Consider the following 24,195-nt stretch of genomic DNA (forward strand, 5'->3'; position numbering starts at 1 on the left):
ATCCTCAGAATCCCAGATGATCCTGAGTACATCCAACTCCAGTTCCTTCACCCAGTCTGTCAGGAGCTGCAGCTGATGTAGTCATCAGGGAGACTGAGAGGTTCCCTGACTTCCCACATCTTGCAGGAGGAGCATTCCACTGCCCTGACTGCCATTTTTTCTACACTGTCAAAGGTCACGGATTAAAAGGAAAATAAAAACCTTACTTAATTCTTACCTGCTCCTTAGCTGTGCCTCCTAGCTGAAGCCTCAGCTCCCCCACTCTTTCACCAACCCACTGTCACAATGGGTGCTCCAAAATTGCCAGTCCACTTAACGCACCTTCCTTTTATTGGTTAAGTTGCCCTCTGATTAGCCAATCAATGAGACTTGCCTTTTTCCAAGTATCCCACTCGCACTCTCAGCTCCTGACTCCGGAAGAGTGAAACTAGCAAGAACTTTTTACAAGTTAAGTACAGTAGGCCTCTATTCCTAAAGTTTGCAAGAATAACAGGAGATCTCTTTGAAACTTGCAACATTTTTACAGGATGAATGCGGGAAAGATGCTGCCCTGGCTGATGAGTGGAGAATCAGAATTTAATCTCAAAATAATATGTAGGCATTATGAGATGAGAAGTTTCTTCAGAAAATGGTGAATCTTTGGAATTCTGGAGAGCTGTGGAAACTTGGTCATTGAGTTCATTCAAAACACAGGTTAATAGATGTCTGTGTATCGAGGTCCTTGCAGATAGTGAAGGAAAATGGCAGAGAGGTAGAGTAGAGCAGTTGTAATGTTGGTGAGTGGCAGAGCAGGTTTGAAGTGCCAGGTGATCTGCTCCTGCTTCTAATTATGTTTAAATCAAAGCTGTCTTGGTCCTGCCAAAATGCAGATTGGGCGTCAGTGAGCAGATTATCAGTGAGGAAATGCAGCTTGATAACATTATTGATGAAAACCTTCCATCACTTTGATTAAGAGCAGACTGAGTGGTAATTAGCTAAATTTGATTTGTCTTGCTCTTTGCAAATAAGACATACTTGGGTAATTTTCCACAGTCAGAAGTGTGCATTTGGATAAAGTGTTCTACGAGGGACAGGTGGTGTGGAAAGGTCCAACTAACAAGAAAGTTCTAAGGCAATGTGGCCAGATTCATCCTTGGCAACATTGAGGACCTCGATATATTGTGAATGTTGGTCTCTGTGTACCCAGGGTCTACACTGGTGCATCTGTACACAAAAGTAGCCTTCAGAATGAGGGTCATATTGAGCACATTTTCATGTGAGGTTTACATTGAGGTTCTGTGAACCCTGGTTAGGCCACACTTGGAGTATTCTGTGCAGTTCTGGTTGCTACACTGTGGGAAAGATGTGATTGCTCTGGAGAGAGAGCAGAGGAGATTCACCAGGATGTTGCCTGGATTGGAAGACTTTAGTTATGGGAGAGATTGGATAGGCTGGACTTGTTTTCCCTGCAGTGAAGGAAGCTGAGGGGTGACCTGGTAGAGGTATATAAGATCATGAGGCATAGATCGGGTAGATAATCTTTTTCTCATGGAAGTGGGTATCAAAACAAAGAGGGCATAGATTTAAGGTCCGTGGAAGGATATTAAAGGGAATCTGAGGGTTAAGTTTGGTTTACACTGTGGTTGATATCTGGAATGCGCTGCCAGAGGTGATTGTGGAATCGGATGCAATTTCTATGAGGCATTTAGATAGGTACTTAGATATGGGCATAGAAGGATACGGTCCTAATGCAGGCAATTTGGATTGGTGTAGATGGGCAAGAACATCGGCATGGAGGTAGTGAGCTGAAGGTCCCATTTCTGTGCTGTGTGACTCTGGCTCTAATCTGTTTGAGCTTCAGATGAACTGGAAGAAGTCCCAGGTGACTGCTGTGGTGCAGTTGTGAGGAAAAGGCCACACCTGCACCAGGCTACAACATCACCAAAAATATCTCACACCTAATGACCAGGTTTCCCTGTGATGGAGTGGGAATGCTGTTGCTGCAATGCCAGTTTCTTTCTCGCTAAACCTTTTCTATATGTTCCCCTCAGTTTTTGGTGAATGCCCAGCACCAAATCCAACAGTCCTGTAGAAAACTGAGGTGATGGATCACGGAAACACGGAAAATATTACGAGTGGGCCATTGCGCCTCCAAACTTCCTCGGCTGTTCAGTATCATTGTGGCTCATCATCCAAATTCAGGACCTTTTTCTGCCTTTTCCCTATGTCAGATCTGGTTATTTTTGAATCCTCAGGTTCTTTCAGGAGTCCAAGAATGCATTGAAAACAACTTGGTGCTTCGCAAAGTTTTATTGGAGAAGTTTAAAACAAAGGAACAGTCACAGAGCACATGGCACTGGCTTTACTACTGGGAGATGAACCAAGACAAAAGACCCAAAAATGAGCTAGTGGGAGGAGGAAGAGAAGATAAGCCTGATCATCCCAATCTCTCTTCATATTGCCATCCCAGTGATCAGACTGGAGAACCTTTGCTACACTGTCCATAGAAAGAACATCTTTTTTGGTAGTCTCCAACCTGACGACATCAACATCGATTTCTCTAACTTCCCATAACCACTCACCTCTGTCCCCCTACCCCCCAACCTCTTTGTTTTCTCTTATCCCTCTGGCCCTATTACCCCTTCTCTTTCCCCTCCCCGCCCTCCCGATCTGCCCATCACCCACACATTCCTTCCTCTGGTTCCCCACCTTCCCTTTATTTCCATGGGCTATTGTCCTCTTCTATCAGATTCCACCTTCTTCAACCCTTTGCCTCTTCCACCCATCACCTCCCAGCTTCTCACATCATCCCCCCTACTTTCCCCCCTCACCTGCATTCACCTATCACCTGCCAGCTCACTCTCCTCCCCCTCGCCCCACCCTTTTATTCTTGCTTCTGGCATCTTTCTTTGCAGCACGAAGGGTTTCGGCTGGAAACGTGGACTGTTGATATCACCCCAGAAATGAGCTGTTGAGCTCCTCCAGCATTTTGTGTGTTACTCCCGCAGTAACTCTTCCCCACCACCTGGCAGCGCTGTCCCCAACTATCTGCAGCCACTGCCCATCCTGCTAGTGGCTCTCCTCGGCATGTTCATCCTCCGAGTACCCTGCACTAACCCCTCCCCACCGCTGGGGGCGCTGGCACGGACCTTGCAATAACTCCTCCCCACCGGCAGGAGCACTGGCACAGACCCTGCAGTAACTCCTCGCCATCGCCAGGGGCGGGGCTGGCCCAGACCCTGCAGAACTCCTCCCTGCCACTGGGGGCGCTGGCACAGACACGGCAGTAGCTTGTCCCCACTGCAGAGTGCAGTGTCACAGACGCTGCAGTAACTCCTCCCTGCCACTGGGGGCGCTGGCACAGACACGGCAGTAGCTTGTCCCCACTGCAGAGTGCAGTGTCACAGACGCTGCAGTAACTCCTCCCTGCCACTGGGGGCGCTGGCACAGACACTGCAGTAGCTTGTCCCCACTGCAGAGTGCAGTGTCACAGACGCTGCAGTAACTCCTCCCTGCCACTGGGGGCGCTGGCACAGACACTGCAGTAGCTTGTCCCCACTGCAGAGTGCAGTGTCACAGACGCTGCAGTAACTCCTCCCTGCCACTGGGGGCGCTGGCACAGACACTGCAGTAACTCCTCCCCTCCGCCGGGGGCGGGGCTGGCACAGACCCTGCAGTAACTCCTCCCCTCCGCCGAGGGCGCTGCCAAGGCACTGCGGGGAAGATGGCGGAGCAGGAGGGCGGGCCGGAGCTGCGGCTGAGGTACTCGCGGGCCCTGAACCTGTCGGAGGTGGAGTCCAAGCAGGACCCGGAATCCGAGCCCTACCGCTCCAAGTACGCGGCCCGCGAACTGCTGAAGGAGCTGAAGGCCGCGGTGGGGCACAGAGCCCAGGCCGGGGACCCGGAGGATGAGCGGGCCGACGAGAGGCGCTGGCAGGACGGGCAGTGGCTGCAGAAGCTCGGCGTGCTGGAGCTGCAGCTCGGCCTCAACCATGCGGAGACGGAGGAGCTGTCGGCCGGGGAGGAGCACCTGGCCAAGTGCGTGCGGGTCCTGGAGGCCTTCAAGTTCAGCCCCGAGGCCGTGTCCGTGTTCATTCAGGCCGAGGTAAAGTGCCGGCGGCCGGGAAAGGCGTGGCGAACCCGTGCCGGCTCCGTCCTCTCACCAAACCCCGGCCGTGGGCGCAGATCTACAGTAACCCCCGCCTTAACCCCTCTGTCAGACTCCAGTGCGTCCTTCCCGTGTAACCCTTTCCTCTCCAATCAAATCGCGGCTCCAGCAACCCGGACCTGTGGTTCTGCTGGTGTGGAGATTGCATGTTCTCCCCTTGACGGCGTGGGTTTCCTCCGAGTGCTCCGTTTTCAGCCCACGTCCCAAAGGCACGTTGGTCGGTAGATTAATTGGCCACTTTAAATTGCCAATAGAATGGAGGTGAGGATCAGAAGTTGGGGGGGGGGGGTCGATTGGTATATGGGGGAAATAAAATCGAATTAGTATAAATGGTGCTTGATGGTTGTTGCATCCTCAGGTTTATTATTGCTGACATCATATGTCGTGAAATTTGTTGTTTTGTGGCAGCAGTACAGTCCCAGACATAAAAATTACTACAAGTTACAAAAATAAATAAATTGTACAGAAAAGGAATAACGAGGTAGTGTTCGTGGGTTCATGAAATCCGATGGCGGAGGGGAAGAAGCTGCTCCTGAAACAGGGGCCTGCAGGCTCCTCTATCTCCTCCCCAATGGCCGTAATGTGAAGAGGGCATATCCCAGGTGATGAGGGTCCTTAATGACGGATGCAGACTTCTTGAGGCACCGCCCCTCGATGGAGGTGGGAGGCTTGTGCCCCTGATGGAGCTGGCTGAGCCTACAACCTTCTGCAGCGTCTTTTGATCCTGCACATTGGAGCCTCCATACCAGGCGGTGATGCAACCAACCAGAATGCTCTCCAATGTACATCTGTAGAAATTTGCATGTCTTTGGTGACATGCCAAAACTCCTTAATGAAGTAGAGCTGCTGGTGTGCCGCCTTTGTGATTGCGTCATTGTGCTTGTTTCTATTCTGTACAACTATGGTTAGAATCGTACCACATAGAAACAGGCCATTCAGCCCACCATGTCTACACCTAGCAGTGGCCGCTCATCTTTATTAACCCCATCTTCCTGGACTTGGCCCATAAGCTTTCTGTGCCTGGGTGATTCAAATGCTCCTCTGGACACTTCTTATATGCTGTCAGTGACTAATTCCACATACCTTCCTTACCATGTTATCTACCTGTGTTGCTACCTTCAAGGATCTTTAAACTTCTACGCCAAGGTCCATCTGTTCCTCAGTACTCCCTAGGACCTTACCATTTATGGTATACGTCCTAACTTGATTTGTACTCTGAAAATGCATCACCATCTTGGATAATAATAATAAAAAAGGTTCGCGCAGAGTCAACCTGGATCTATGGAAGGCAAGTCATATTTAACTAATCTTTTGGAATTCTTTGAGGTTGTGACTAATAGAATAGATGATTCCAGAAATTGAGATGAGCTGTAGTTTACTGGGATCACATTGGATGCCATTAGTGACATTTGTAAGAGCTGTTTTGATATGGTAGGAGAGGAGGTGGTTGTGATGAAAGCAGTTTTAGAGAGGGTGGGGGTATACCTAGGGAAGTGTCTAATGATAATAGGGAAGCTGGGGCCAGGAAGAAAATCTGCAATCTGTTGTTTGGTTGAAATGGGAGCTAGAGTAGTGAGATATGTGATTGGGGTACTTAGTCTATCCTTGCAATTGTAGTCTTTCATCCCAGAAGCCAATCTTGTAAATCTTTTCTGGGCTCTCTTTTATGGCTTGGCATCCTTCTTATAATATGATCACCAGAACTGAACACACTACTTCAGCTGAGGCTGAACCAGTGTTGTATAAAGGTTCAGCATGACTTCCCTGTTTTACGTCTCTGTGCTAAAGCCCAACATTGTGTATGCCTCATTAACTGCTTTAATATATATTTATTTGATGTCAATGAGGAGTTGCAAGTAAATAAGAAATAGGGGGTCAAAGATGAATCCTCGGATGCCAGAGGTAACGGGCAATACACTAGGGAAATTTCTTGTATAACTGGATCGATGAGAATGGATCCAGGAGAGTGCAGTCCTGTCCAACTGATAGATTGAGAGGTATGGCACTGACATCCTCATCGAAGGTTGCAGGCTGGCTGAAAAGGATAAGGAGGAATAGTCTTGATGAAGGGGCTCGACCCGAAATGCTGACTATCCGTTTCCCTCCATAGACGCTGCCTGACCCGCCGAGTTCCTCCAGCACCTCTGTGTTTTACAGGAGGAACAGTTTATTTTGGGCTCCTTTTGATACTGTGACAAGGTGAAAACTTAACTGGAACAATGGAGAAATCAGGACAGATGTGGGAAGTGACTAAACATTTCAAGGACTCTCTGGATAGGAATGGGGAAAATAGGGAAAGGTGGGTCGAGGGTGTATCTCTTTTGTGGAGGTGTGGGGGTGGGGTTATGGATGATGATCAATTTGAAATAGAGAGGTATTTCTGGGAAGGTAATATCATCAGCCCGGGCCCCCGATGATGCAAACTGTTTGCCATTACATTAAAATTTTAGGCTACTGATAACTTTACAGAAGAAGTTAAAGCATGCTGCACTCTGTTGATTTCAGAACCAGTTGGGTATCCTATGGGCAGGACTGGAAGAAATGGAAAAAGCCAAGACCTATCTAGAAGATGCTGAAGCACTTTACAACCAGTACACCAAGGAGGTAAAGTGAACAAGGACAAACTTGGATAGCTTCGAGCTTCTCCGACCCTATTTCATTTCATTTTTCTGGCCTCACCCATGTACAATCAGTCCCCTGCAGATCCCTTGGTTTCCTTGCACCTCAAAGATTTGTTGAGTTCAATGTGACATTGAGCTCTTCCTTCTCCTGTTCTTCGATGTCCATTCCTTTGGCTAGCGACCTCACAACCCCACACCCCCACCCTCCCAACACACTTTGGATCTTTTACTTTCTCTTCAGAACCTTTGTTTCACCTGGACCATCTGGCCTATGACAACGATTTCATGCTTCCTGTTTTATGTTTCCTGACACAATTTGGCCCATGGAGTGTATACAAACTCTCAGCCATCCCATTAAGCCCATTCCCCACTTAGTTCCCTGTAACCTATTCTCTCTCATGTCCCTCAACTCCACCCTGCTATTCTCAATATCACTTTCTCTGGATCATAGTTTTGTTGCTTCTCTTGCCCTTTACCATTTAGCCTTTTCCTCTTTTTGTATTTTACTTTAATATCGGTGTGTCAATGAAGGGATAGTCAATGATTAGTATGTATTTCAGTAAGTTAGAATAACCAGCAACTGGTACGAGTACATTAATTGTGGTAGGGATAACAATTTACTGATATGTGAATTTTGGACTGTGGTTTAACCAGTAATAGGTAGGTGTGTGTGTGTGTGTGTGTACATTGGACAGTGGATTAAATTGTCACTGGTGTGTGAATATTGGACCTTCTGTTAGCCATTGACTGTTGTGTATCTAATGGACAGTGAGGGGAATAACCAGTCTCTGTATATTGGATAGGTGAGGGATAACCAATAGTTGTGGTGTGGAAAAATCTATTTCTGGTTTGTTTTTGTTGGTCATTGGGAAAGGGGATGCAATATTGAATTCGGACTGTGTATTAACCAATGATGTGTGTACATTGGAAAATGGGAGGGAGAGCATGCTGTGAAATTTATGTTCCTGTGGACAGCCAACATTGCTTAGGCCAGCACCTGAAAACACAGACATTGGTTTATGTGCTTTGCCCATTGCAGTGACACTGTGACCTAGATGTTTATGCTTTCAGCAGAGGAACGGAATCTGGATAAAAGAAGGGACATTGGGCATTAATTGATGAATAAGGTATTTAAATAACATTCAAAGCCAATGTGCTACTGTTTGTTTAGATTGGGACTCCACCATGGGACACCCATGAGCATTTCCTGGCAGAAGAGGAGAGGCTGAGTGAGCAGGAGAGACATAAAAGGTATGGTTATTCTAAACTTACAGATAATTTTCTTGATGGTTATAAGCTGTTGTGCAGTTTGAAATGTTCTTTTGGTAGAAATTTTGCTACTGAGATTATACAGAAACACTGTGCCTGCTCGTGACTGTGAACTTACAAGTTTAACTTCTAATTTTGAGCAAACAACCAGTTGAACTTTATAAAAAGTTAACTAATGTGCATATGAAGGGTTTCAACCTGAAATGTCAAATGTCCATTTCCCTCTGTAGATGCTGCCTGACCCACTGAGTTCCTCCAGCATTTTGTTTCTTGCTCCAGATTACAGTATCTGCAGTCACTTGTGTCTCCAACTGATGTGGTGGTTGTGTAATGCAATAGTCATAGGGAATTTGGTTGTTCAGGTTGTAGGCAAACATTTTTTTTGCAACCACATGTTTGTTTGGTACCATTGTAAACTTATCTTTCAGCGCAGGTCATTCTGAGAGGGAAGGGGAGCATCCAGAAGTTGTGGTCCATGTTGGAACCCATGACACTGGTAAAAATGGTATTGAAGTGCTTCAGTTAGAATTTCACGTTAAAAACGGATCACACAGGTGGTATGTCATGTGTTAGAGAATCTGGAAACTGGAAGGCAGTGAAGTTAAATATGTGGTTAGAAATGTAAGGCAGGAGCAAATATTTAAGGTTCTTGAGGCACTGGAACTGGTTCTGGCAGAAGCAGCACTTGTGATTTGTACCAGAACTGATAATGAGAGTTTAAAATCTCGGAAAGAGCATTAAGGAGCAAAAACGTGATCAGAAGACTGAAAGGTAAAGGGTAGGGTATCATACATCCCTGATTTCCAGCAGAGTTCCAAGATGAGGTCCCAGATTCCTGGACAGATAAAAGTCTTTGAAAGTGTCTCAATTCATACTTGTAGTTGGACATTGCAGACCTGGCTCTCAACACCTTGACATCTCACTTTGAACTGCGATGCAGGTTCTAAGGCATACCTGCACCCGATATGCCAGCATTTAAAACTGCAAGTAACTGGTCTTAGATCAAAGTCCTGCTCCTTGGGTGCAGGAACACCTGAGGGAAGGGAAAGGAAATGTAGAGGGGTGAAGACCATGAACTGAGAGAGAGAGAGGGTAAGGGTGGGAGGGAGGGGGTGGCAGAGAGGGGAAGTGGATAGAGGAGAGAGAAACGAGCAGCAAAAGAGGAAAAAAAAGAGAGGGGGCAGAAAGAGATGTGCAGAGGAAGGGAGAGATGCAACTGCCTGACCTCTGAACTTCTCTCTTTCTGCCCTCTCAGAGTTTGAACTTGGGTTCTTTGTTTGAAAGCACCATTGATTTCCTGTATGTGAGTGCCTATTCACTGCCTGAGTGTGACTGTTCATTTGCTGCCTGGGTATGGATGTCCATTCCTAATCCAGTACATGGTCCTTTTGTTTGTTGTCTTCTGTTTTAACGTTGTTGTGAGACAGTTGAGTTGTGGAGGGCACAGAGATGTCAGCCCCATTGCTGCATGTCATGAGTCCCACATAGAGCAGTGGGTTACCTCCCCAGAATGTCATAGAACAGGTCTTTATGAAAATTTGGTAGTTTCATGGTCATCATTAGTAAACCTTGTTGTCTTCTTTAAATTCCAGATTATTAATCTAAATTTGAATTCCACAGCTGTCATGGTGGGGTTTAAGTAGAGTCGCTGAATTTTGACACTGAAACTGAAAATGGTGGGAACACTCAGCGGGTCAGGCAGCATCTGTGCGATGAAAAACAGCTAATGATTTTGGTCCAGGACCCTCTGTCAGAACTGGGAAAGAGGAAAAACAAGATCTGAAAAGCTGACTGTGTCTCTTCCTGCAGATGCTGCCTGATCTGCTGAGTGTTTGCAGGATTTTCAAATTTTGTTTGTTTTCCAGCATCTTCAGTTTTTTGATTTTTGAATCTGGATTCTGTCCAGGCCTCTGGATTAACAATCTGGTAATGTAACTGTGCCACCACTGTACACTCTGAACATTTCTTCCTCTGAAACAGCCCATTTCCTGCAAAACTACCCTTTCATTGTACCAAGTGTAACTGTTCACCACTCCACGTGTAACTGATCACCTCAGTTCCAGGTGTAATTGACCATTCCCTGGTGCCTATATTACTGCCTTTTCTCCAGTCCCTGTGTAACTGATTGTTCTCCATGTAATTGCCCATACACAATGACAGCAGTGACCAGCTCCAACAAGAGAATGCTGAAGTAACTTTCTTGATATTCAATGGCATTATCGTTGTTGAATCCTACGTCATCAACATCTTGGAGTCATCAGCTCCACCAGACCAGTCACATGAATGCTGTGGCTTGAAGAGTAGGGCAGGGGTTAAGAATCCTGTAAGAAATGGTTCACCTCCATCACACCACTATCACCACTGCAACAATTCACCAAGCACTCTCGTACCTGCAGCCTCTACATCTAACAGGGTAGGGGCAGCAGGCATGTGGGAAAGCTTCCATTACAGGTTCCCACCAAATCGCACATCATTCTGAACCAAAATATTACTTATCCTTCATTGTCTCAGGGTCTGAATACTGCAATGTCCTTTCCAGAGGTGACATGGGACTATCTTCACCTCAAAGACTACAGCAGTTCAGAAAGGCAGCTAATCTTTAGAAAGACAACTGTGCTAAGCAATAAATGATGACCTTGCCAGTAGTACGGTCCTCCTGTAAATGAATTATAAAATAAAGCTGCTTGTGTGTAACTGACCATTCATCCTCCAGATGTGAATGTCTGGCTTCTTCTTTGATTGATGCCAAATATGTTTGGATTGCGCAGGTTTGAGAAGGTTTATACTCACACCTTGTATTATCTGGCACAAGTCTATAAACACTTGGATATGAATGAAAAGGCTGCCTGGTACTGTCACACCACCCTGCAACGCCAACTGCAGTTCACCCATTATAACCCTGTGGAGTGGGCCATCAATGCTGCCACCTTGTCCCAATACTACATCACCAAGGTAAGCCTCCCTGCACTCTGGGCTGCAGTCCTTAGTGGTTGTGATCCTCGAATGGGAAGGTTTCTTCTGGGGATCTAAGCTCTGCTGTTTGTAGGAGATGGTGGCAACGCCCCATCGTTTTCCATCCCGGGTTAAATTATCCTGTTTAATTGATGGAGGATTATGACAAAAAGTATGATGCTTCAGTGGAGTAAGATGGATGGGTGGTAGGGATGGGGAGGCAAAGCTGGCAGGACTGAGACGGACATCACAGCATGGGAGGTTGGTTGGGGGAAGGAACATGGGGTGGATGAGGAGTGCGGGGGACACGCTGGGAGAGGAGACGGAGGGAGTGTGGGTGATTGGATGAGAATACTGAGGAAAGGCATCATGTGTCAGGAGATGGAGCCAGATGTGGAGGATTGAGATAGGATGAGGTGATGGGGATAAGGGGCATGAGATGTCAAGGTGGCAGACAGTGTTGGAAGAGAGCTGTAGTGCAGACAGAAGAGGTGAGAGAGGGGTGAGACAGGAGATGTGTCAGGGCAGTGCTAGGGTATTGAGTGAAGGTAAGAGGTTGTAGGAGCCACACAAAAGTGGCAGGAGAGGGAATGGGGGAAGTGGGGTTGGATACATGGCAGTGAGTATGGGTTCTTGGTGAATTCTTTGGTGGTGATGATAGTTTTAGTTAACAATTTTATTCACCCAGGTAGGATGGCCTCTCGTTTAACCTTTGGTATGTATTGAATTATCTAATCTTAGTCCTTCTAGTGGAAGGGTGCCACAGTTGTTCCTTGCGCCCCAGGAGAAGGGAAATAAAATGGATGTTATCCTTGATTCCCAGTTACTCATTAGTAACTCCAGCAGTAAATAATAGCAGAACAAGAATTGAAGATCCTAGCCAGCCAAGGCTCTGACTGATGGAAAGGCTGCTCTAGTCAGGATGCAGTGGTCTGCAGGTATTAGGCTTGCCCACTAGGAGGAAGCAGAGCAATGCAACATCGTGATAAGGCACCACACCTACGGACTGAATATGGAGTACATTGCAGCAGGTTTTAAGATGGGGCATCCCCTATGAGCTAGGCAATGGTGTCCAATAAAGAAGACAGGCCACTGTTTAAGTAGGGGCTATAGGGGAAGTAGCAATGAATTGGAATTGGTTTATTATTGTCACATGTACCAAGGTACAGTGAAAAACTTGTCTTGCATACTGTTTGTACAGATCAATTCATTACACTGTGCATTGAGTTAGTACAAGGTAAAACAATAACATAATGCAGAATAAAGTGTAATAGCTACAAAGAAAGTACAGTACAGATAGACAATAAGGTGCAAGGTCATAACGTGGTAGATTATGAGGTCAAAAGTCCATCTTATCGTACTAGGGAACCATTCAATGGTCTTATAGCAGTGGGATAGAAGCTGTCCTTGAGCTTGCTGGTTCATGCTTTCAGGCTTTTGTATCTTCTGCCCGATGGGAGAGGGGAGAAGAGAAAATGTCCGGGGTGGGTGGGATCTTTGATATGCTGGCTGCTTTACCAAGGCAGCAATAAGTGTAATATGGCACTGGAGTTTCACCCAATGGGTTGTTTGTTTTCTCTTGAGCAGCAGCGTTACATGGAAGGTCGCCTGTGCCTTGCTGCTTCCAACGTGATCTTTAACCAGGTGGGAGCAGTGTCCTCGGAATCTCCAGCAGAAGAAAGTAGGTTTGACTTTCTTGCAATGGTCTCAGTAGTGTCTGTAAGTATATAGAAAAGTACAGGCCCTTCAGCCCACAGTGTTGTGCCGAGCTCATTAAACTAGTAATTAAATGCCTAACCAAACTAATCCCTTCTGCCTACACAATGTCCATATCCCTCCATTGTCAGCACATATTCGTGTGTCCAGCTAAGAGCCTCTTAAACACTTCTATTGTATTTGTCTCCATGATCACCCCGGGTAGAACATTCCAGGCACCCACCACTCTGTTTTTAAAAACAAAACTTGTCCCACACATCTCCTTTGAACTTGCCCACACCCCCCCCCCCCCCCACCTTAAATGCATGCCCTCAAGTATTCGACATTTTGACCCGGGGGAAAAGATACCAGCTGTTTATCTATCCCTCTCATAGTTTTATAGACTTCTGTTACATCTCCCCTCAGCCTCCACCGCTCCAGAGAAAATAGCCCAAGTTTGTCCAACATCTCGTTATGGCACATGCCCTCTAATCCAGCAGCATCCTGGTAAACCTCTTCTGTACCCTCCCCAAGGCCTCCACATCCTTCCTGTAATTGAATGCAATGCTCCCAATACAGCCAAATCAGAGTTTTATAAAGCTTCAACATAACTTCCTGACTCTTGAACTCAGTGTTTCAAGCATGCCGTATGTCCTTTACCACCTTATTAACCTATGCAGCCAATTTCAAGTCGCTATGGACTTAGATCCCTCTGTACATCAATGCTGTTAAGGGTTCTGCCATTAACTGTGTAATATCCCTTCAACTGGTCAGGTTAAACTCCGTTTGCCATTTGTCCACCCATATTTGCAACAGATCTACATCCCGCAATAACCTTTGGCAGTCTTCTACACTATCCACAACGCCACCAATCTTTGTATCGTCTGCAAACTTACCCACCCATCCATGTTTTCATTCAAGTCATTTATACATCACAGACAGCAGAGGTATGGATCCCCGCAGAACACCACTAGTCACGGACCTCCAGCCAGAATGAGTCCTATTGACCACTACCCTCTATCTTCTATAGGCAAGCCAATTCTGAATCCAAACAGCCAAGTTACCATGTATCCCATGCATCTTAAATCTTCTGGATAAGCCTCCCATAAGGGACTTAATTAAACGTATTATTAAAATCCATTAGACAACATCCATAGCTCTGCCTTCATTGGTCACCTTTGTCACTTCCTTGCAAAACTCAATCAAGTTAGTAAGACATGACCTGCCCCACACAAAGCCATGCTGCCCTAGTCCCTGACGCAAAGTTCTTGCTCAGCCCCAGCAATCTCATATCTTGCCTCCCACAATAACCTGGGGTAATTTCCCATCTGGCCCTGGGGACTTATCCACCTTAACGTTCTTCAAGAGACCCAACACTATCTCAAAATGCCCTAGCATATTAGCATGCTCCGCACTGATCTCACTATCATCTATGTTGTTCTCCTTGGTAAATACTGATGCAAAGTACTCATTTAAGACCTTGCTCATGTCCTCCACCTTCAAGCACATGTTCCCTCCTTTATGCTTCAGCGGTCCTACCCTCTCCTGATATTAAGAGCCTTTATCAGGTTGAACATGAGGTTGATGCAGTATTGATTCACTAAACTGTTTCCTGGAATAAGGGAATTATTCTCAGCAGAGATATTGAGTAAGAGAGGCCTACACTAATGTAGTTTGGGTGTATGAAAGATCTCACTAAAATATGGAGATTCTATAAAGAATTTATAGGGTAGATACTCAGGCTTTTTCCTGCATCTGCGCAATCTTGAAGTAGGGAGCTTAAGGGGTAGGCCATTTAAGCTTTGGGTGTGAAGAAATTTATCTTTTGAGAGGATTGTAAGTCTTTGCAATTCTCTCTCCTGGCAGACTAGAATTGGGCACAAGGTGAAGTAAGTATCCCCTTACTTCAGGAAAGTTGTGCTAGAGGATCAACCTCCATCTGGCAATGGTGGGGAGGATTCCAGTAGTGATATGGCCTACTCGACTTTTTTTTGGGGATTAATGGAAAGCAACCAACCAGTCACTTTTCTCCAACGCAGGTGAAGAAGAGAGGGATCGCCGTGACCAGCTCCAGCAGAAGAAGGCAGAAATAGCACGGTGTTGGATAAAGTACTGTTTGAACCTGCTGCAAGATTCGCGCAAACTGCTTGAGGTATCTGAAGTGGGCTTGGGCTTGTTTGATCCCTGTATTTATATGTTGGCCCCTTACTTAGATGCACCCGAGGTTTTATACTTGAATCTTCTGTTAGATGAATGATGGGATAAAGAAAAATGAATTTCATTGTTGTTCAGCAGGACAATAAGGGAAGACCCAAGCAGTGAGGCATACTGTCTTCTGGCTCTTGGTAGGGGTTTCCACCTGACTCCCATCTCCCCACCAGGCTCCTTGTCATGCCTGCTATTGCTCAATCTATCCTTACTGCTTCCCAGAGGTATTGCATGGAATGGTCCCTGCTTCATTGTTGCTGGACTTCAGCTTCGTGGCATCAGAAATCCCTCTACAACTTTCTCAGAGGAATGAGGTCTAGTCCAAGAGCAGGGTTAAGGTTAGTGAGGCCAGAAGTCCCACCAACCTTGACGAGAATTGCAATGGTCTGCCATATTCGGGTTGTAATAGATGGGGAAAGTCATTCTTGCTTGTTTTACCAGACCAGCTCTCCATTTTCCCAGTGTTATTTCTTGCTGGCAAATAGCAGCAAAAGCTCCAGTCACATTTGCTCTCATTTGTGGCTCTTCTCATTTTAGAAGCCCCTCAACTAGGGCTAGCTAATTCAATGCCATCTTGGGTTAAAATCTACAACATGGCTACATGGTGCCCTGCCACCCCATCTCCCGGTGTCCCCCCCAGCCCCTTCCAAATTCACTTTTCCCGTTTGAGAATGCTTTACATGCAAGTCCATGCCTTCTATGCTTGCTAACTGTCAGACAAACACAAGCAGTCCCTGCACCATTTTTAAATATCTTATGCATTGATGGAGTTTATACTGAAGCCATCATATATATTAGCAGAACTGGACATTTTTCTGGTGTGAGGAGTTTGGTGGAACACCTATAATGGAACACCTATAATGGTACTGACTTTATTACATAACTCTGAAAGTGTAAATGTTATGGACACTTGCAGTAAGTCTTGGGAGAACTGTGTTTTCTGTAGCTGTGTTTCCTTACAGAATGACATTGGTGAATTGGACTGGGATCGCCAGGAAGAATTGAAGACCCAACTGAAAAAAGAGGAGGAGGAGAAGGAGCAGGGGAGGAAAAGTGCTGTGCTGTTTGGATCCAGTGATACATTTGACCTGATCCAATCTGTTGAGGAGAAAGTGAGCTGCACTTACCCTGTGGACTTCACGAAAGCCCGAGAGGTGTTCTTGGTTGGGCAGAACTATGTGCACGAAGCCAAGGAGTTCTTCCAGCTGGACGATCATGTAACAGACCACATTGAAGTAGTTCAGGATCACAGCGCACTATTCAAGGCCCTGGCATTCTTTGAAGAGGATTTAGAGAGGCGTTGCAAGATGCATAAGCGACGTATCGATATGCTGAATGCAGTCTACACAGAGTTAAACCCTCAGTATTACCTCTTGGTCTGCAGGCAACTTCAATTTGAGATAGGGGATACATACTATGAAATGATGGAGCTAAAGGTCTCCATTGCCAACCGGTTGGATGAGTTGGATAGTCACAATATTAAGAAAATCAACCACCTGGCTCAGTCAGCCATCACTTATTACAGCCTCTTCCTGGACTCCCTGAAGAACTCGGAGAAGAAGTTTCCGGAGCGACTGGAAGCTGATGTTATGCGGCCAGCATTGGTGGCAAAGTTTCGCATTGGTTGGTTGTACAGTAAAATGATCACTTCTGATCAGAAGTTGCAGCTGGAGAACATGCAGCGTTCAGTGGACTGTTACCGCTTTGTAGTTGATTATTGTAATTGTCACCCTGAAGCTGCCAAAGCCATGGAACCTGAGCTGGAGCTTTGTGTCGAGATGGCCACCCTATTGCCAGCACGAATGGAGAAACTAAGGTCTAGGTTAGCACCATTCAACTAGTAATGTTGGCTGTGACCTGGTCTGGTGACCACCTTCCTTACACCATAGGATAGATGTACTTTCTTGTGTAATAAACATACCCTATGGGCTCAGCTAAGCTGCTTTTGTCTTTTGTCCCTCCAGACATAAGCGGGAGAGAGAGATTTCAGACCTTAGTCCACTGAATGTCCTACCTTTAAAGCTTATGGGTGTAAAACTGACCTTATTTGTGGACTCTGAATTTTCAACTGGTGTTCTTGGCACTAAATGGGTGATTGGGTAGGTAAACACAGGAACAACAAAGTGGGCAGATTTGGCAAGGGCTGATGTGTGGGGTGATCAGGAAGATAGGGTGAGATGATGAAGAGGAGAGGCAAGAAGAATTAGGGTCTTCAGTATGTGATTGGGGGTGGTGGGTGAAGGGGTGTTGTAAACGGAGAGAGGAGAGGGGTGAAGTAAGATGGGAAGAGGAGAAGCGGGTGGTGCAGGAGAGGAAGAAATGTAATGAATTATACTGGAGCAATATGTCAGAATCAGGTTTATTACTGACATATGTCATGAAATTTGTTGTTTTATGTCAGCTGTAAGGCATAAACATTACTATAAGTTACAAACCTAAATAGTGCAAAAGAGGAATAAAGAGGTAATGTTCATGGGTTCATGGACCACTCAGATATCTGATGGTGGAGGGGAAGAAGCTGTTCCTAAACCAGGTGTGGGTCTTCAGGCTCCTGTAATGCAAAGAGGGCACTTCCTGGATGCTGAGGATCCTTAGTGATGGATGCTGCTTTCTTAAGGCACTGCTTCTTGAAGACGTCCTCGATGGCCGGGAGGGTTGTGCCTGTGATGGAGCTGGCTGAGTCTACAACCCTCTGTAGCCTCTTTCGATCCTGCGCATTGCAGCCTCCATTATCAGGATTTGCCAAGATGTTGTCAAGGGAACGAATTTTCTGAGCGTTGTAGGAGCTTGAATCTGACTTGAGAACAACATAAAAGCAGGAATAGGCCATTTAGCCCTAGGTGCTTGGGTTTGAATCTATCCTGAGTACCCCAGGGCATTGAATTCTACCAAGTGTCTCACAAGATGATTTTGTCTCACAGGTTTCACGGGATTGAATCTGTTCTATATGTCCCAGGACATTGAGTCTGGCCTAATGCAGGGTCTTGACCTGAAATGTGGACTATTCCTTTGCCTCCGCAAATGCTGCTTGACCCACTGAGTTCTTCCAGCAGTTTGCTTTCTGCTCCAGATATCAGCATATGCAGTTTCTTGTGTCTCCATTGACCCTGACCCTTGTGTCTCCAGAGAATGAATCTGCCCATGTGTGCCAGGAGACTTCTTCACTGTATCTAAGGGTATCGAGTCTAACCAAGTATCCAAGCAGGCGATTCAGTTTTGAGCATCTCAGTGGATTGAAAATGAGTCTGTGCTGCATCATCCCAAGAACGATTCTGTCCTTTGTATCCCCGGGCACTGATGCACTTCTCTGAACTGAGTAACTTGCTGGGCCATTTCAGAAGGTGCTTAAGAGTCAACTGCATTGCAATAATTGCCTATAAGTTGAGGAGAGCAGATATCCTCCCATACAGTGCATTAGTTATGGTTATTCACAACAATTGGGTAGTTTCTTGGTTACTCTTTCTAATACTATCCTTTTTATTCCAGGGATATTTGAGAGTTTGAATTAAATTTCCTGGGTGCCATCATGGTGTTCCAGTTAATAATCTAAATCTCATAGTCATAGAGTGGTACAGCACAGGAACAGGCTCTTTGGTGAATCACATCCATGCTGACCTTTATGGCCATCTAGACAAATGCTATTTGCCTACATATTACTGTATCCTGTACAAAGATTAATAAGTAGAATGAAGGAGCAAAACTGTGACAGTTAGATTTTAGTGTGGGTACGAGATTATCCACCTTGAAACTAAAAAAAGACAGGATAGAATATTTTCTATATGAAGGCCAAAGAAACTTTTGAAGAAAGGAGGATCCATGCACGTTCATCATTAAAATGTCATTTGGAGATTTGAATGGATTGCAGATTCTAGAGGTTGTATGGCTGTTGCCTCAATTTTTTCATTTATCTATATAATGGCCAGCTACTGAAAATAATCAAAAAGGCTAACAGAGTGCTTGGCTTCATATATGGAAGACTGGAGCACAAGTGCGTAGAAGCAATACCACAACTATATAAAACACTGATCAGACCACACTTCGGGTAGAGTGAGTATTTCTGGGCGTCCTGCCCTAAGAAAGAAATACGATTTGGAGGTAATGCTGTGTAGATTTACCAAAATGATACATGGGATTAAATTACAAAGAGAGATTTTACAAACTTAAAATCAAAGATCATCTTTGTTGCTGCATGGTGGAACATGCTTGAGCTACTCCTTGTCCTAAATTTGAGGAACAGCATTGTTGATCAGGCACATTACCAAATCTCAGGTTCAATGATGATTTCAAGACTTTCAGCTAGTAATTCAGTCATTCTCATTTATACTTCTGGACGCTCATCTTTCTTCACTTGTATCAATATCCCTTTAGGCCTCCATTCACACTACATTCATTACCTTCCTTACCAGTGTAAATTGAAACTCAAAGGTATAGCTCAGAACGACCAGGAACAGTCTCAGTATAACCAGGAGCACTTTGTCCTACTCTGTTTTCATACCTTTTTTGTCATTCAACTTCTCCTGCTTTCCGCATTGTCACAAATATTATTTCCTTATCTATCTACTTCCCTGTTAAACCTCCCACCATCCCTGCTCACTTTCTCTGCTTCTGCATTTGCTTAAAATCTGCTACTTGCTTCACTTGTTCTCCTTTTGAGGAAAGAACATTGACCAGAAGTATGAGCTCTTTCTCCACAGATGCTTCCTGAGCTACCATTATTTTTCTTAGATGGAGATTTGTGACCTTGCTACCTTGACCTGTTTTCAATGTTATTCACAGCAGTGCTGATAACCATTTTCTTATGCAGATCAAATGGTGCAAGGCAACTGTCATGAGGATTAAGTAACTCAGTCTCCAAAGTCCAGCAAGACGTAGGGTATAAGATTTCCAGGGAAATTTTACTGGGCTTTGTAGATTGTGTCAATGGTGGGAAAGTTGCTGGAAGGGATTCTGAGAGACAGGATTTGGAAAGACAAGGATCAATTAAGCTTTGTTCATGGAAGATCACATCTCACAAACGTAACTGAGCTTTTTTGAAGAGGTCATCAAGAAGATTGACAAGAGCAATGCAGTGGACATAGTTAACATGGACTTCAGCAAGGCCTTTGACAAGGTCCCACATGGTAGGCTGGTCCAGGATGTTAAAATACATGGATTCCAGGGTGAGTTAGCAAATTGGATACAGAATTGGCTTGCTGATTGGAGGAAGGGGGTGATAATGGAGAGTTGTTTAGTGTGCCTCTGGGATGGCTGCTGCGTCCCTTATTGTTCATCATATAAATGATTTGGAAGAGAATGTATGTGACATGATTAGTCTAAGTTTGCAGTTGACACCAAAATTGGTGGTTTAGTGAACAGTGAAGAAGGTTGTCTAAGGTTACAACAGGGTTTAGATCAACTAGGAAAGTGGGCAAGGGAATGGCAGATGGAATTTAACTTGGTTAAGTGTGAGGTGGTGCATTTTGGTAAATCAAATCAGACCAAGACATACAATGTGAATGGCATGGCCTTGAGGAGTGTTACTGAACAACGAGTACTTGTTCCCCAAGGTTCCCTGAAAGTGGCAACATAGGTAGGCAAGGTGGTGAAGAATGCGTGTGGTATGCCTGCCTTCATCAGCCAAGGCATTAAGTATAGGAGTTGGGTCATCATGTTATAGTTGTACAAATCATTTGTTAGGTCACATTTGGGGTATTGTGCAACCTGGTCGCTGCAACCTGAAAGCTAGAGAGGGTGCTGAAGAGATTCACAGGAATGGTGCCTGGACTGGAGGGCTTGAGTTATAAGGAGAGATTGGATAGGTTGGGACCTTTTTCCCTGGAGTGAAAGAGGCTGAGGGTTGACCATATAGAGACTTATAAAGTTATGAGGGGCATAGACAGGGAAGACTCTTTTTCCCAGAGTAGGGGAATTTAAGATGAGAGGGCAAAGACTTAAAGGGTATCAAAGGGGAAAGTTTTTCACAGCAAAAGTGCAAAGGTGGTAGGTATATGGAATGAGCTGCCACAGGTGGTAGTAAAGGAAGGTACGATAACATCATTGAAAAGACATTAGACAGTCACATGGATTGGAAAGGTTAAAGAGAGATGGACCAAAACACAGGCAAATGGGATAAGCCTAGATAGGCATCTTGGTCAGCATGGATGAGATGGGCTGAAGGGCCTATTTCTATGCTGTATAGCTTTATGAATCTACTGAGTTATTTCATCCTGGTGGCAGCTGGAATCACCTGCTTGGTGCTACCTTTGATCTGCTCCCATTCCTCAGTTGCAACCTTTGCTATAAGTTAGTTAAGACTATGGCCCTGTGTTCTGGGAGCAAGGTTGTAGGGAAGGGGTCACATTATGAATGCATTGTAAAGAGCCACTGGGGAAGAGTGAGCACAAAATAATAGAATTACATATTAAGTTCCAGAGTGAGAAATTTGGGTCTGAAACTAGTGTCTTAATCTTATTTCATTCCTCCTCAGGATCTTGTGTTTCTGGATCTTGTATGTATAATGGAATTAAGCAGAGGTGATGTATTTTCTGAAGGAGAAATCATGCTTGACAAATTTAATAAGGATTCGTCAAGGATGTGACTAGGGTGGAGAAGGGGACTGGGGGATGTGGTATAATGGATTTATATAAAGGTATTTGGTAAGGTATCAGGTAAGAACATAAGAAAATGAGACACTGAAGCAAAAGCAGTCCATTGGCCCTTAATGCTGCTCCACCATCCCATAAAATCATAGCTAATCTTTTATTTCAGTGGCACTTCCCTGCACTAACTCCATATTTCTGTTTCCTTAATATCTAGAAGGTTGTGGTTGCGCTGGAGAGAGTGCAGAGGACTTTAGTTATGGGGAGAGATTGGGTAGGCTGGGCTTGCTTCCCCTGAAGCAAAGGAGGCTGAGTGGTGACCTGATGTAAAATATATAAGATTATGAGAGGCAGCGGTAGGGTAGATGGTATCTTTTTCCCATTGTAGAGGCTATGAATAACTTAAGGTGAGAGGAAGGAGTTCTAAAGGGGTAAATTTTTCCACACAGAGTGGTTGATATTTGGAATGTGCTGCTAGAGGAAGTGGTGGAATCTGATTCAATCACTATGTTTAAGATGCATTTAGGTAGAGCCTTAAATAGTTAAGGCGTAGAATGATATGGACTTAGTGGACAAATGGGATTAGTGTAGATGGGCTAAAAGGTTTTGGCATAGATGCGGGGTGGGGGGCGTTGCTGAAGGGCCTATTTCTATGCTGCACAACTCTTATGACTAAGTGTGGGAAAGGACCCAGCTCTTGGCCAGAGTCCAGGCCTACACATACGGAAATATCTGGGGCTTGGGTATTTTGTTAGCTTTAGTGGAAACACGAAGGAGGAGAAGGTGGAATTAGCCTCATTATAGACACTGAGTCATGACCTCCACACTGTTCATTGTGTACCCCCACATCCACATAGGTTTCAGAAACTTTTGAGCCTAAATCTTGGATCAATGCACTCAAATTGTGCCCCGCCCCACCTCAAACAAAAAAGTAACTTGGTAAACTGCAAGAATAATCATTTCCTAATGATACCCATTTAGAAAATTTGACTGGGCACCAAGTCCACCTATAAATATCTGGTGTCAGACACACATCAAATATTGTCATTGTTCACAGTACGGCCATTTCCTTCCTTACCAATGCTCAAAGGTGCAATCTATTATTGCTGAAACAGTCTCAGTGCAACTAGGATGACTTTGTTGTACTTTATTGTTTTTATTATTATTTGCAGGATAATAAACAGGCCCTTCAGCCCATCTCATCCATGCTGACCAACATGCCTATCTAAGCTAATCCCATTTGCCTGCATTTGGTCCATATCCCTTTAAACCTTTCCTCTCCACTGACCTGTCTAAATGCCTTTTCAATGTTGTTATTGTACCTGCCTCTACTACCCACCTGTGCAGCTCATTCCATATACTTACCACCCTTGGTGTGAAAAACTTTTCCCTTTAATACTCTTTAAGTCTTTGCCCTCTCATCTTAAATCTATGCCCTGTAGTTTTAGACTACTGTCGTGCCGTGGGGGTCAGTGTTGGGACCCTTGTTATCTATATAAATGATTTGGATGTGAATCACCATCCAGACATTATAGGGGCCACACTAACTTTTCTCAGCTATCGTTGGGCAGGAGGTAACAGCTACTTCCCTTCAACCATTCAGTTCTTGAACCAGCCGGCTATACCCTAATCACTACAGTTTAGCAACATCATGACCACTTTTGTCACTTTGCACTAAATGGACTTTTGCTTTTATTTTGTTCTAATTGTGTTTCTTGTTAAAATTGTGTAAAATTTATGTCTAATTTATGTTTTTGTTGTGTATGCTGCTTATATGATGCCATGTGCCTGTGATGCTGCTGCAAGTAAGTTTTTCAGTGCACCTGTGCACACATGTACTTGTGCATATGACAATAAACTCGAGTTTGACTTTGAATGCGCAAGGCTTGATCTGTAACTTTGTGGATGACAAGAAATTAGGAGGTGTTGTTGATAGTGAAGAAAGTTACAGGGGGATCTTGATCAGTTAGGGAAGTGGGCCAAGGAGTGGCAAATGGATTTCAATACAGATAAGTGTGAGGTGATACATTTTGGAAAGTCAAACTAGCACAGAACTTAAAGTATGTATGGTAGGGCACTAGGGAGTGTAATGAACAGAGGGACCTAGGATACAAGTGCAGAGTTCGTTGAAAGCGGAGTCATAGATAGACAGGGTGGTGAAAAAGACATTTGGCACGCTGGCCTTCATCAGTCAGGGCACTGAGTTGGGACATTATATTGCAGGTGGGCAAGTGGGACTAGCTTGGATGGGGATCTTGGTCGGCATGGACCAGTTAGGTCAAGGGGACTGTTTCTGTACTATATGACTCCATGACTCTATACAGGGAAGAACAAAGCAAAAGGCACCGAGACAGAGTGGGAGTATCCAGTGGTTTAACTAAGGGCCTGAGAGCAGCGTGGACCTTGTGGAGGAACAGGGTGAGAGAAAAGCAGAGAGGTGGAGGGACAGAGGATCCGGGAGTGGGGTGGGGGGTGGTAGATTGTGGAGCTCAGTGGGGAGTTGGTTGAGGAGGCTATGGATAAGCAGTGGCACAGATGTGGAGGGAAAGATAAGCAATTCACATTGATCACTTTCTCATTACCCCCTCCCAAAGCCCATGATCCCTGTGGTATGTAATTTAAGCCCCGTGGAATGGTGCGGTGAATCCATGGTTGAGCAGTCACTGCAAGTCCTTTTTGGGAAGCAGCTGGATGCCGTTTGCATCCCGCCACCTCAGGATGGGAT

At 45.1% G+C, this 24,195-nt stretch overlaps 1 protein-coding gene across 1 annotated transcript; it reads left to right on the forward strand.

Moving 5' to 3' along the window:
* Positions 1–3,502: 3,502 nt before the first annotated feature.
* On the forward strand, positions 3,503–23,334 carry kifbp (kinesin family binding protein). Its single transcript, XM_052027407.1, has 7 exons — positions 3,503–4,084; positions 6,653–6,751; positions 7,940–8,019; positions 10,806–10,989; positions 12,577–12,670; positions 14,724–14,836; positions 15,855–23,334. The coding sequence occupies exons 1-7, from the start codon at positions 3,704–3,706 to the stop codon at positions 16,731–16,733; spliced, it is 1,830 nt and encodes a 609-aa protein (XP_051883367.1). The 5' UTR covers positions 3,503–3,703; the 3' UTR covers positions 16,734–23,334.
* The last annotated feature ends 861 nt before the right edge of the window (positions 23,335–24,195 follow it).

This window comes from Pristis pectinata, chromosome 12, assembly GCF_009764475.1.
Source record: "Pristis pectinata isolate sPriPec2 chromosome 12, sPriPec2.1.pri, whole genome shotgun sequence".
Classification (NCBI taxonomy): domain Eukaryota; kingdom Metazoa; phylum Chordata; class Chondrichthyes; order Rhinopristiformes; family Pristidae; genus Pristis; species Pristis pectinata.

Excerpts from the sequence above, each read along its gene's own strand:
- kifbp (XM_052027407.1), top strand. The coding sequence starts at position 3,704 with ATGGCGGAGCAGGAGGGCGGGCCGGAGCTGCGGCTGAGGTACTCGCGG. Across the intron at positions 10,990-12,576 it reads CCCAATACTACATCACCAAG|CAGCGTTACATGGAAGGTCG; the intron begins GTAAGCCTCCCT and ends TCTCTTGAGCAG. Across the intron at positions 14,837-15,854 it reads ATTCGCGCAAACTGCTTGAG|AATGACATTGGTGAATTGGA; the intron begins GTATCTGAAGTG and ends GTTTCCTTACAG.